At 40.6% G+C, this 13,270-nt stretch overlaps 1 protein-coding gene across 1 annotated transcript in view; it reads left to right on the forward strand.

Annotated features, from left to right (window-relative positions):
• Positions 1-13,270, forward strand: part of IGF2R (insulin like growth factor 2 receptor) — a 1,757,136-nt gene that overhangs the window by 339,047 nt on the left and 1,404,819 nt on the right. Inside the window, exons 11-13 of the mRNA XM_086927157.1 lie at positions 2,357-2,515; positions 4,879-5,028; positions 9,325-9,468. Of these exons, the coding sequence (XP_086783283.1) occupies positions 2,357-2,515; positions 4,879-5,028; positions 9,325-9,468 (453 nt within the window). The remainder of the gene's footprint in view (positions 1-2,356; positions 2,516-4,878; positions 5,029-9,324; positions 9,469-13,270) is intronic.

Consider the following 13,270-nt stretch of genomic DNA (forward strand, 5'->3'; position numbering starts at 1 on the left):
GACATCTCACAATGTCAATAAATGATAATATATTAACAAAGTCTATCCCAGCATATCTCTCCACTATTTCTCCATCCAACCTATGCCTGATGAGGACCATAAACTTTATAGAAATTATCTCAGAATGAACAATCAGTTAGTAACCAGCTATGGGGCCTACGATCATAAAAAATACCATAAAGGAGCTTGCAGAGTTGCTCAAAGCTGCCAGTTTACTGAAAAACCATAAACTGTATGCGTCTCTCACACTTTTTTGTCTATCACATTGTTGAGTGCTGCGTCGTATAACACAATAACCACACCTCAGTGGTCATCACGCATGTCATGGGAACACTTTTTGTACACAATCACAACAAAGGCAAGCACTGCAGCGCCCCACATACCACGACTAAATGCTATATAAATGTTGCAACAAAAAACAGCCCAATAGCTAGTTCCTGCACTACGACCAGAAGTCACTAAGCATCACTCCCCAATACCTGACCACTTACAATTTGGGCATCTTAACATATCTGCTGACTGCACGGCAATACTGTTGCAGGTATGTGCCCCCAGCTACAACAAAAACATAAAATGCAAAATGAAAGCGCTTCTGTCTATGACGTCAGTCTAAATGGTTGAACGCCATCGCTGTACAAAAGCTCCAATTACTCCCGCACTTACTCTAGCTCCCTAGTGAAGGCCTGAAATACTCATTTTTAGTTTGAAATCTTTTTTTTTGAGTTTCAACGGCAAGATGCAGTGCGCTATGCGGCCACGTCATGGGCCCTAAGCTTTCATTGTGCTTCGCAGAGCACCAAAATAACAAACATAAAGGCAAAAATAGAGAGAAAGACAACTCCACCCCCCCATCCCCCCATCTCCTCCTCTGACAACTGAAAAATAGAATGGGAAGCAGTCTCAGCCCTCCTGAAATACTCATTTTAAGGGTGTACTTAGCAGAGCTCTCAAGATTCAGAAGGTTGGTGATGTTTTATTAAAAGCTTTTCTACCAGATCAACAGCTGCTAACTCCATGGGATTTGAACAGCGTTTTGGTTAGCTCATTCTGACAACTTTTGAAGCTGTATCATATCAATTCGCCATCCTTTAATCTTAGCAATAGGAATAGATGAGCTTCAGCCTTCACAATCAGTAAACCATTTTTCATTTCACAAAGGGCAAGGTACCTTTATGCATCAACCTAAACGTCATGCCCCTAATTTCACCTAAATTACCTGGTCATACTGCTTTCCTTTATTTCAGAATCCATGAATATCAGCAGTGAGGGCACTGCAATCACTGTGTGCGTCCAGGTACTTAAAGTTTTATGTAGACCGAAAAAAGGACATCAGAATGATTGGTCAACCATTATTATCTTTTGTGCGCCCAGGCAGAGAATGACCCATCATATTCTGCCACTGTAAAAGCAAGCAGCCCCTAAAAAATAGGGTGACGGCACACTCCACCAGAAGCATTTCAGCGACAGCTGCACTCTGCTCTGCCACTTCCTTAGATAGTCCTAGTTACAACATGGAGAAGCTGGCAGACTTTCAAGAAGCACTGCTACCTGAATCTGAATGCAGCTGCAGATGCCTCAGTGGGCAATATTACTTATCCTTTTCCATTAAAGGTGAGCCTCCTTTATGCTTATGCAGTGCTGGTCAAGAAATGAGTTACTTACCTGTAACTCCAGTTATCCATCCTTGGTATTTTTCATAGGTGCAATCCTCTCTCCTTGGTCAGAGGCGCCATTAAACACTCTTGCTATCCTTTATACGGGTGCTTGGATAACTGAGCCGCGGTTGCCTGCAGGGGATATAGAGAGCTCAGCTCTTAAAGCTCATTGGCTGAAGTTAATGTATTTTAAAATGACGTTGGCGTGCTACTGAACAAACATTGTAGTTGAGCCTGTGTACATTTTAACACAGTTTCTTTCTATTTTGTAAGTTCTCGGAATACCCAACTTGACGACAGGGAGTGAATCAAGTATGCGAGTCTATGATACCAATGCAGGAGAACTGGAGTTACAGATATTTAACTAGTTTTTTCTATAACCTGTCTTTAAACAAACCACAAACTGTGCATAACATATTACCAAGACCGCAAACTGGTCATTACAACTGATAATACAAAGGTGTCTGCAATAAATAGCATATGTGTGGGCATATGTATGCTTCTCGGATCCCTTCTGCTGCATAGGTGAACCGTTGCACCAGTTCTTTCTTTTGAAATGAAAGTTTTGGTGTGATGGTTTTGACCAAAAGTGATAAAATATTAGGCAAGAGTGAGTTGTGGGTAATAAAATGCTTCTGCTACTTAAAAATCTATACAAGTGTGGTGTTCAAGAAAATGTTTTCTTTATGTTAATGCATAAGGTAACGATGGCAAAGGAATTCCTGAGTTTTCTGATGAGGTAGACTGCACATATTTATTCACCTGGAAAACCAAATATGCCTGTGAGAAAGAAGAACTCCACTGTAGAGTCGTGGACAAGAAAAAACAATACAATTTGTCGCCATTAATTCGCTATTCAGGTAGAAACTTTACTGGTGTTTTTTTCCTTGCATGCTAAAATTATGTGGGATGTATAGTTGATATTACAGATGCTTTGCAAAGTGTATTATTTGTTACAATTGATTTGTCAGTAAATGCTTTTGTAAAACACATTTGGACATTCAACTACATTCCAAACATCTACCTGTCAACATGCACCATTTATTCTGTATAGCATGCAATATTTATGAAGATGGTGTTCAAAGTGCACTGTTATGGTCACTTCATCCACTTGATTTCCAAACTGAACATGCCCAATATTCATTTATTCTTAGTGTAAAATATCATGAGTGCCAATTAAAGCATGCTCACAAGCTTGACACTTTTATCTTATGATTTAGACTAGCAGTTCCTGTTTTCCTGAAGTAATGTGAATCATTGTGTGAAATTATTTGTATCCTCCAGTAATATTAGGCCTTTGACTCTTTCAAAAGCACACCAGGCCCTCCAATTTATTAACTATATTGGAAACCATAAAGCTTCTATACATGTTCTGAGAATTTTAATTCAAAGTCCCACCGGTTTTCTTTTCGTAATGATATATAGTTTGTGTTTCTATGGTGTCTTACTTCTGACAAGGCATTACTTTAGAGCACAAATTCCTAACGCCACCTTTCAATCCCTTCAGGTTAGTCTGTTTTTCAAATTTCAATCCCTAAGAGTAGCCAACTTTGGGTTCTCTTTAACAGTTCTCATTACAGGTTAATGTAGGCCAATGAAGCAGCTTCTTATCATATCCTATCTGTGCTACTATATCCTATGATGAGGTCGAGCCAAAATATCCTCAAGCTGTCCTGGCGGCAGTTAAGTTAAATTTCTAAAGTCACATGCAGTATCTTCAGCTATTTCTTCCTCAAGGTGGCCTCTCCAAACCATGTGCAGCTAAACCTCGTGATATTGAAACATTAAAGGAAAACGATTGTGGGATACAAAGTCGTCTGAATGGCTTTCAAAATGTGTACATTTTCTGGACCTTTATCCGTGCACCTAATAGTTATGTGAGCCCACTAGCAATGCTTTCAATGTTTTACTCTTTTGTTTGCATCAGAACTGTCCATTAATGTTCATTGGGTAACCAAAATATACCCCTGTTCTGAGTCCGAGTGGCTGCATCCCTCTCATCGCAGGTTACTTGCAGACTAGCCGTGGTGGCACTGATATTTTAGTCAGGTGCACAGACCTTGTTACTACAATACCTTTGAGTAGAGCGCCTCAGAGAGATGTATCATTTGTTGGCTTTCTTGTCAATCTCATTTCTTTACTTTTTATTCAATAGCATTTTATTCTCTTCTTTTATTTGCTCATCCCCTGGAGCATAGCATATTTGCAATGTTTGTTTGGTTGACTTGGATCCTTCCAGTGATTACAATTGGGGATCTATTTATTTATTTTTCTTTCAGCGTACTATAGGAGGAGTACCTGTGCTTTACTTTATCTTTTGTGTTATGTTTTACCTTTTTTGTCCCCTTTTTTCGTTCATGCTTATCATTACTCGTCCACTATGCAGTTGCTCTCCTACCCCTCCTCTTTCATTGCATTTCATCCTCCTCTGGTTCCCCCTTTGCTCTGCCCCTCCTCCCCACTCTTCTATTGTTTCCCGTCCCACTTTTGCCCTGCCAGCTCGCCACTTCTCTGTTGCTTTTCAGTCCCCGTCCGCCAGTCACTTGCGATTACTCCCCCAAGTTCCTTGTTATATCCTCCCTTCCTCAATTCCTCCCCACCTGTTCTCTTTCGTCTTTAAAACATTTTTTTCAGAAGGGCTGAAAGCTGTACAGTGCTGCCTTAGATTTTTACTTGTATCTTTTACTTTTTTGTTAATTTGATTTACTTTTCAAAACTGCTTTTAGCCATCTTGGGACAGCAAAATACACTTTTCGGAAAAAGCCTGCCAGTGTGTGCAGATGCATATGCATGCGCACGCCTTGACACCAATCCTGGAATGCGTTTTCGTTCAGAAAAACTGTTACAAAATGGCCACCTGCTTGTGGGTATTTGTCACCACGTACAGTTAGCCATTTTAGAACTTTTTTGTACAAAAACAAAACATTCCAAGACTGGCATCTGTGCATCCGCATGGTATGCATCGCTGGACATTTTTTTATTTATGTTTCTCACTATGCTTTAAAAATCAAGTGATGGCAAAGCCATTCGCTTAGCCCTCACATTTTAAAGTTGAGAACCTATTGGCTTACCTGCTTGGTCTGAGGGGTAGGTTTTATCTACCAGTGCAAAACTCTCCTCTCCCCATTTTTCTGTCCCCATTTGCAAAAGTGAATGTATTTTATGGCTTAATCATCAAAATCGATGGCTGTATTTTGAGTAATGTGAACATTCTTAATCCCAGACTCAGGCACTGAATCTGTTCTTAATTGGGAGACAGTGGACAGCAGCACTGAGACTGAGCGGAAACACATTTTCATCAATGTCTGCCATAACGTGCTTCAGGAAGGAGGTGCCAAGGGGTGTCCCGAAGAAGCTGCCATATGTTTAGTGGGTGAGTAAAGATTCAAAATGGTTTGTGATCACAGCTGCTCCGAGATCTTTATATCGGAGAGAAAGACGTTGTAATCTGTTATTATTATCATAAGTTCAGAGAGCTCACTTTGCCCTAGAAAGTAACCAGTTTCGTTACCTAGTTTTTACATCTAACAAGCTCTTGTAACTAAATTTTAGCTCAATTTGTTAAAACGAATATAGTGAAAGCACCAACAGCAAGCCTAAAAAAGGATCTAGTCTACCTTATAAAAGAAAATTATATTAATAGTAATACAAAAAATAACCTTTTTTATATAAACCGTTAAATATTCATTAAACACCTCCATGTAATGACAGAGATTACTAGTACTCATTTTATCGTACTGCATTAACCAACATCATAAGGCCTTCTCAGGATTCAGATTCATGATCTCAAGAAAGCATTGTACATAAACTCATTAAGTCTTTTGCCAGGCATCTAATGAACCCATTTCTTAGACCAATTGAGAGACACAATAGAATCGAGGCCTCTAGCTATTAATTGTTCAGAAGGAATTCTATCTATACTGTTGGAAGAAGTGTCCGATGAGAACCAGGAAATAATGGCTAATATTTTAATTGATTTGGGCTTTTACAAGACAACATGATTGTATTAATTTGCTGTGGTCATTGGCCGTCCTCCAGCGGCAAAATAAAGCTGTCTTTTAATGGTATTGAAAAGACAGAAACTGGGTTAGCTAAGCAAGACCAGACCATCAAAAACAGTGTGTCAAATAAATCAAATTATTATAGAAACACTTTTTGAGTAGCTAAATATGCAGGTAATATACAGAAAGGTGCTCTAAAGGTTCATATAGCAAGCCTAAAGGGCAGATTTCAGTTCCATTAGGAGGCAGGCATTCAAACTATCAGGAGGTAAATCGAACAAAGCATCTGAAGTGATAACATTTCAGCGGTTTGGCACTAAGGGATCCTGCTAACTACAGTTACAAGTATCTCAACCTAAAGTATTCAGCCATTTGTTTTTTGAGTTCACCTGTGTACACGCTCCTTGATTATTAGTTATTTTTCCCTATTGTGGTAGGTTTATCAATGATTTGTGGTCAACTTGACAAGAGCAGGCCATGATTAATAGTTTTTGTTCTCTATTGTGGTACGTTTTTAAATGATTTGTGGTCAACGTGAGCAGAACCGTCCACTTCCAAGTTAGTAGATTGTACTGGCCTCGAAGTATTTGAGCTCGCTTATAACAAATGCTGCTAGTCTTCAGGAGGGATAAAACAAGCGAGAACCTTCACAGCTAAAACCTGCCCACAAAAATACAGCTTTATGCATGTCAATTTTTTCAACTATGTAGGGAATATTAAAAATCTAGGACTGACTGAAGCTGTATTGAAGGTCACACAGGTGTTCATGGATTTTTATGTGCGCTGTAGGGAAATCAACACTGAAACAGGTAACAACAGAAATAAGTGAGGTAGTATATTAACCATTCTAATGATACCCCATGACAGTCTCGTGGCTACAGCAGAATATTTAGTGCAAGCTCTCATTTGACCTAAGGATTGCATGCCTAGGACAGGTTTGCACTCCAGGCTCACGTTGCAAGTATTGCAATCCTCGGTGCATACTAAAGGACCATTTCGATAGAGCTGTTTCTCCTCACTCGTTACCACAAATATAGCACAAGTTACTGACATAAATATATTTAAACCATTTGTAGTTAGGAAGAGACTTATTTTTCACTCCATGTTTCCAGGTCAGTTCTTCTTTATAGATTTTATGAGGCTTCTGAATGTCAATACCTGTGTCAAATTGCAATTTTATACCACTGGAGAGTTATTTGGAGTTCAAATTATACGAAAATAAACGTTATCTTCAGCGCGTGTAATTTGGAGAAGATGTAGGCGCTCTAGTTAATTATTACAAATATACCATCAATTTCCCACTATGGTCGCATTTGGTGAAAGTAAGCCATAATTATAGTGCTGATTCCAGACTTGTAAAATTTAATTTTAAGGGCAATCTTTTTATAATCAGTTGGTGTGAATTACCTGGGAACATCGCAGTAGAATCCCTACATCAACTCCTTGTTTAATTCTATTATCAGGTGATATTGAGTTCAGTGTGGTGTTTTTGAATATCCTTGTTTTCTTGTGGTAACTGACACTTACCCATAAATAAAACCGCTCAAATGAGTAATAAGTGATTTAAACCCAAAAATTAAAAACATGAAACGCTAAATTAGAGGTAAAAGTGAGCACAATGAGTGAAATTCATCTCTCTGTGTCCCAACAAAAAAGTGACAAATAAAAACAGTTATTGACAAAACCAATATTACTGGTTTTTTGTTAGGTAAAGTATTTGTTAATAATTGGGCAACTTTGTGTGTGTTGAACCCAGCAGTATGGAAGTTGGGTGTAGGGCACCTTTGCTGAACAGACTGCGGTAGATGTGGTAAGTTGCACCCTCAAAGTTAAGTGTTAAGAAAAGGAATTCGAAGATGAGGTTTGCATTGTATATAGTGAATGTAAAAGTCATACACAGCAAAATATTGAAAAATAGATACCTTTGGGAATTAATTGATTTTCATTGCAACTTTGAGAAAGCCTATATGCATGCACATCTTTATTTTGTAAACCAAAAAACCCTGCAGACCCGACAACATGTAATCATGACAGCAAAGTAAATCAAACGGTCACACAAGGGTGATTGCTGTTTTTTCATCACAGGATAGTTTTTTTTTCTTATCAGCATGCACTTAAACATAATATACACCAGTGATTGGAATGTTTTTGTGTTAAGAAAGTAAATCCAAGAGCACTCACTGTCTATAATATAAGAACCGGGCTACATCATCTCCTTTTACAGAAAATAATGGGAACACTAATGGTACAATGTAGTCATCCACAAAATGTCATGGCCTCGATGGAAAGTCCACTCAAACAATGACAAACAATGAAATGCACATGAATGCTAAAGGCTGAAGGTGGGCTGTCCCAAACTCCACACTTTTTCTGTACTGTTTAGAATAATATTTTGCAGAACTGATGACATGAGTTCTCTGAGACAAGTAAAGCTGTCTTTGGCGAGAACGAAAAAGTGCATAAAACAGTAGAAATGATTGCTGCCACTTCCTGGAATTTAGTAGGGGCAAGACGTAATTCCACTATCTCTATGTAAGCAAATTTCCTCCATCTCTTCCTAGAGATCGCTTCAATCGAAATCTTAGTAGGCATTCACTCACACATTGGTGCATTCAGATGGCCGAATGTCATTCAACCATTTGCACTTAAGTAGAACAAAGGGAGAAGTATGGCAGGATGATAGCAAGGCAGAGAAAATCAGCTAGTTAGCAGAGCTGGAATACTGAGGGGAACACAAAAACCAGTATGTAGACAGGGACTTGCCAGAGGAGAACATTTGAAAGCGTTCCAAATCAAAAATAAAAACGAAGAAAAGGGCAGTGAGGAAGGTAATTCCTGCACAAAGTGTGGGTTATTATTCCAATAGCAGTAATCAAGATTATAATTCCAGTAGTAGAAGTATTAAAGATATAGGGTAATGACGAATAGTATGAATAGAAGTTGAGACGTTTGAATCAAATGTGACCAACAGTGATCGGTTTGGTAGATGGCAAGCACTCTGCCTACTTCCCTTAACTTTTTAGTGTACTAAATGGAGGGTTGATGCACTATTAACACCACTGCTGTTGAAATGAAAACCTGTTTTTCTGCTGTTGGATTGATAACCCACATTTGTGCCAAATACATCCCTTTCATTGTGCAGTGGGGTTTAGCACTATTATTAGTGGGACTACTATAGTGATAATACTGTACTTTAATTTTTTTCTTCACTCGTTACTTGGCCAATGCTTCATGAACTGGCTACACCTTATAACATTTAATGTTTCTTTGTATTAAATTGCTGCCTTGCCAAAATCTCCAAGCTGCAACACGTATTGGCAGCAACCCATTTTGTTGTTACTTGTACTTTTTAGTGTATGGCCTTAGAAAGAAGGAAGGACAAAACGTTACTAGTAACATATCCTTTTTTGTCTCTCTGCTCAGATTGAGACTTTATCAACTGTAATTAATTCTGGTGAGTGTGATAGCCGATTATGAAGTTTCATTCAGTAACCTTCAGGTCTATTGCAGAATTGGGTCTAATCAATATCTAAAGACAACAGATTCCTGTGGGTTCCAGTACCACAATGCAAGGTTGTTAATGACTTAGATTTTAGTGGGTGTGCAATAGATCATTTATTGTCATAGTTGTTGTATGAAATTTGCGTTTTGTTTGCCTTTTTTCCCAGATAAAGGAACTAAAACAAATTTGGGAAAATTTGTGTCTGATCCCAAGAAGGTTGGAAGAAATATTCAGCTCACTTATACAGATGGCGATATCTGCAAGAAGGACAAGAAATTTGAAACAGTCATCACCCTAGTGTGCAAGCCAGGTCTGCATTTTAACTTTTTCCTGAAAGGGTTCTAGTACTGCAACAATGATGGTGAATTTTTCTTAAAGTATTCATAATACTAATGGTTGCCTATCCCTACCACATAGGACTTCATCAGAAAGATATCTTCATAATGCTTAATTTCGAGATAGACACTATCATGTAACTTTTTTGTACTGTTTTGTATCAAAAAGCAACAGTTAAACTTGTGCAGAGCAGTTGTCCTGAAGAGTAGCACCTCCGGCACTCAGGAAAGATGGTGACCTCCATTTAGGTGACCAAATATCTTTTTTTTTTTAATTGTTTTATTGGTATTTTTGCAATAAGTACACAGATACATCTGTGCCTCCTTTGAGAGACTTAGCACTACAGCCAAAAATACATGAAATTTACCTGACAGTTCCAGAAAATGCAACACCCAGCGCAAGAATGGTGGCATACACTCTCCCCTAATTAAGCTCTACAAGAGTTAGGCAGATATATCTGCCTAACTCTTGTTATGGAGCCCTAAATGTCCTTGGGCTGTGACGATTTTGTTAATTCTTAAGCATAAAGTTCCAGTTCTTTGTAGGTCCTTAACCATGTGAAGGAGGCACATGTGAGTACAGCATGCCACAGGCTCCAGAGCCATTTCGGTAAGGACATCCATAATTTGCACACAGAACTGATGAACCTGGGGGGGGCACAGTAATGACAAGTTTATGAAATCTGCATTGAGTGCCCCACATCGCACACAATTTGCATCTGCTTAGATGGGGTGTGATACTTTTGATGGAGATAATTGGTGGAAATTCCTCAGTTAAGGGGGGAATCTTCCTAAATGGAAGATTGAGCCCTCACGCACCCAGATGGGTGTCATGCTTCATCACAGGGCTTAGTTCCTCATAGAGCCCTGCGCTGAAATGCCCCACGGGCCCCGCTAGAGGGTGCTTTAGCAGATATTTTCTCTCAAGTCAAGTCAGAGGGTTTTGTAGAGCGCAAAACTTATCACCGCAAGGTCTCAAGGAGCTTTAGGCAGAGAAGAGGAAGTAGAAACAGTGCTGGGGGGATGATTCAGGCGAAGGCAGACCTCATTTCGGGAACAGCCAGGTTTTAAGACTGGCATGGAAGAGTTTATGTTCAGAGATGGATAGGAGGTGGGAGGGCAGTTTGTTCCACAGCTGAGGGGCGAGATAGGAAAAGGAGTGATGGCCATTTCGGGAGGTACGAACACAAGGCTGGATCAAGAGTGATTTATAGCTGGATCTGAGAGGTCTTACAGGTGCATACCAATTGAGCTTCTTTCGGAGGTAGTTAGGACCAGATTTATACAGGATAGCATGCGTCAGACTCAGGATCTTAAAGTGGTTTCTTTGGCGGATGGGAAGCCAGTGAAGTTTTTTCAACGTGGGGGAGGACGGGGTTCTGGGTGGAAGGTCAAGGGTCAGTCTGGCCGCTGCATTCTGCAGGGACTGCAGTTTGGAGAGCAGATTTTCGTTGAGTCCGAAAAACAGGGCGTTCCCGTAATCAAGCCAGCTGATGACCAAGCCCTGCACCAGAGGTTTCCTGTTTTCAATAGAAAGCCATTTGAAAATCTTTCGGAGATTACGCAGAATCCCATAGCAGGTGCTGATAACCTGGCTGACATGGTTCTTCATGGACAGGGAGTGATCAATTATTATCCCTAGGTTACGGATTGCAGGTTTAGGGGGAGGACAGGGGCCAAGTTCCGGCGGCCACCACTCGTGTGACCAGAATTCCTCGGCTTTGCCAAACAGAATAATGTCCGTTTTACTACTGTTCAGTTGAAGTTTGTTGCTGCTCATCCAGTTGCTTATATCGATCATACAGTTTTCAAAGCGGCGGCAAGTATCAAAATAGTCTGGGCCGCATGTGATAAGCAGCCGGGTGTCGTCGGCATACGATACAGCTTCAATGCTGTGTGATTTGATGACATTGGTCAGAGGGGTCAAATATAGATTGAATAACATGGGGCTTAGGATAGATCCCTGGGGTACCCCCACGGTAACTGGGTGGCTGCTGGATGTCAGAGAGTCAGCTTGAACTGTTGTAAGGTGGTCCGTTAGTTACCCAGCCAGTCCAGGGCTTTTCCTCTGATACCCATCTCCCACAACCGATGTTTCAAGATGTTTTGGGAGATGGTATCAAAAGCTGCCGATAGGTCCAATAGGACCAATAGGACCAGAATTGCTGACTCCCCTTTGTCCAGCGTTAGCCTGATATTATCCACAATCTCTAGGACTGCAGTCTCTGTACCGTGGGCGGCACGGAAGCCCGATTGGGACGGATCTAAAATCCTGTGTGCCTCCACGAATGTAGTGAGCTGTATATTCACCAAGTATTCCAAAACGTCCCCAAAGTAAGGTAACAGGGAGATGGGCCGGTAGTTAACCAGTTGGGTAGGCTCACTGGAAGTTTTTTTTTAAAATGGGCCTGACTAGTGCATGTTTCCACATTTCCGGTACCCTAGCTTGGTCTAATGAGGAGTTAAAAGTGTACAAGAGTGGATTTGCCAGTTGAAGTAGGATTTTGGCGCAGGAACGGGGAGGGAGGGGGTCCATTGGAGAGCCAGATTTTACTTTGTGTAGGGCCTCCAGTACATCTACAAATGTAATTGGATCAAATTGGGTTAGGCAAGGAGTGGCCATGGGTGCATCCGCGGGAGGATTATCTAAGATTTTATTGGTGGGATGGAATTGACCAGAATCCTTGCTCGGGAAAGAGGAGTAAATTGTTTTAATTTTATTTTCGAAAAAAATGGACATGGAGTCCACCCATTCTTGGTTGGGTGTGAAATGAGATTGTTCAGCCCGAGGCAAGGTAAATTCTTTTACTATTTTATAGAGTTCTTTGCTGGAGTGGGCTGCTTTATTTACCCGTAGTGTAAGGAAGGTCTTTTTGGCCATTTTGATGTTTTTTGAATAAAGCAAATGCCATAGTTTATAGGTCTTTCTGTCCTCCTCAGTTTTGGATTTACGCCATTGGCGTTCGGCCGCGACGGTGAACCATGGAGATGCATTAAATTTCGTGTTCACAGTTGTCTTTGGAATAGTCTCGTCTAAGGCTTTTAAGATGGCAGAGTCCAAATTGGTATTCATTTGTGCCACAGGGGTTTCCGGGTGTGGTTGTTGCATTTTAAAATGGGCCTTGAAGATTTCCGGTGTCAATTTACGCCAAGGGCGGATAGGGACTCTTATTTTATTGTTGGACATGAGCTCGACAGGTGCAGGGATACTGAACTTTAGGAGGTAGTGATCTGTCAATTGCATGCGAAACGGGGCCTAATTTCTGAGTTGAGGTGAATTGGTGAAAATTAAATCGAGTGTATATCCCGCTCGGTGGGTGGGGCCGGTGACCCGTTGGGGTCCATTGATGAGGTTTCCATTGTGCTAATTAAAAGGATAGTTTCAGGGTCTGACAAAAGTTCGGCGTGATAGTTGAAGTCTCCTAGCAGGATAAAGTTTTCCGTTGCTAAAACATGGGAGGCAATTAATTCTAGGAAGGAGTAATCAAAATTAGATTTAGAGTCGGGGGCCTATAGACTAGGGCAATACGCCATGTATCCACGCAAGAGACTTTGATGTTAAAGAGCATGATTTAAACGGAGGTGTTAGAAACAGATTCTAGCAGCTTGATTTCTGAGGGAGCTTTAGCTGCAATTGCAATGCCTCCACCTCGGCTCCCTACCCTGTCCACCCTGGTGAGATGGTACTCCTCAGGAAATGCAATTGCTATGTCAGGGGAGGCATGACAGTAAAGCCACGTTTCGGTAAAGAGACAGATGTCTGGTTTCTCAGCATCA

This window comes from Lissotriton vulgaris, chromosome 6, assembly GCF_964263255.1.
Source record: "Lissotriton vulgaris chromosome 6, aLisVul1.2, whole genome shotgun sequence".
In the NCBI taxonomy this organism is placed as follows: Eukaryota; Metazoa; Chordata; class Amphibia; order Caudata; family Salamandridae; genus Lissotriton; species Lissotriton vulgaris.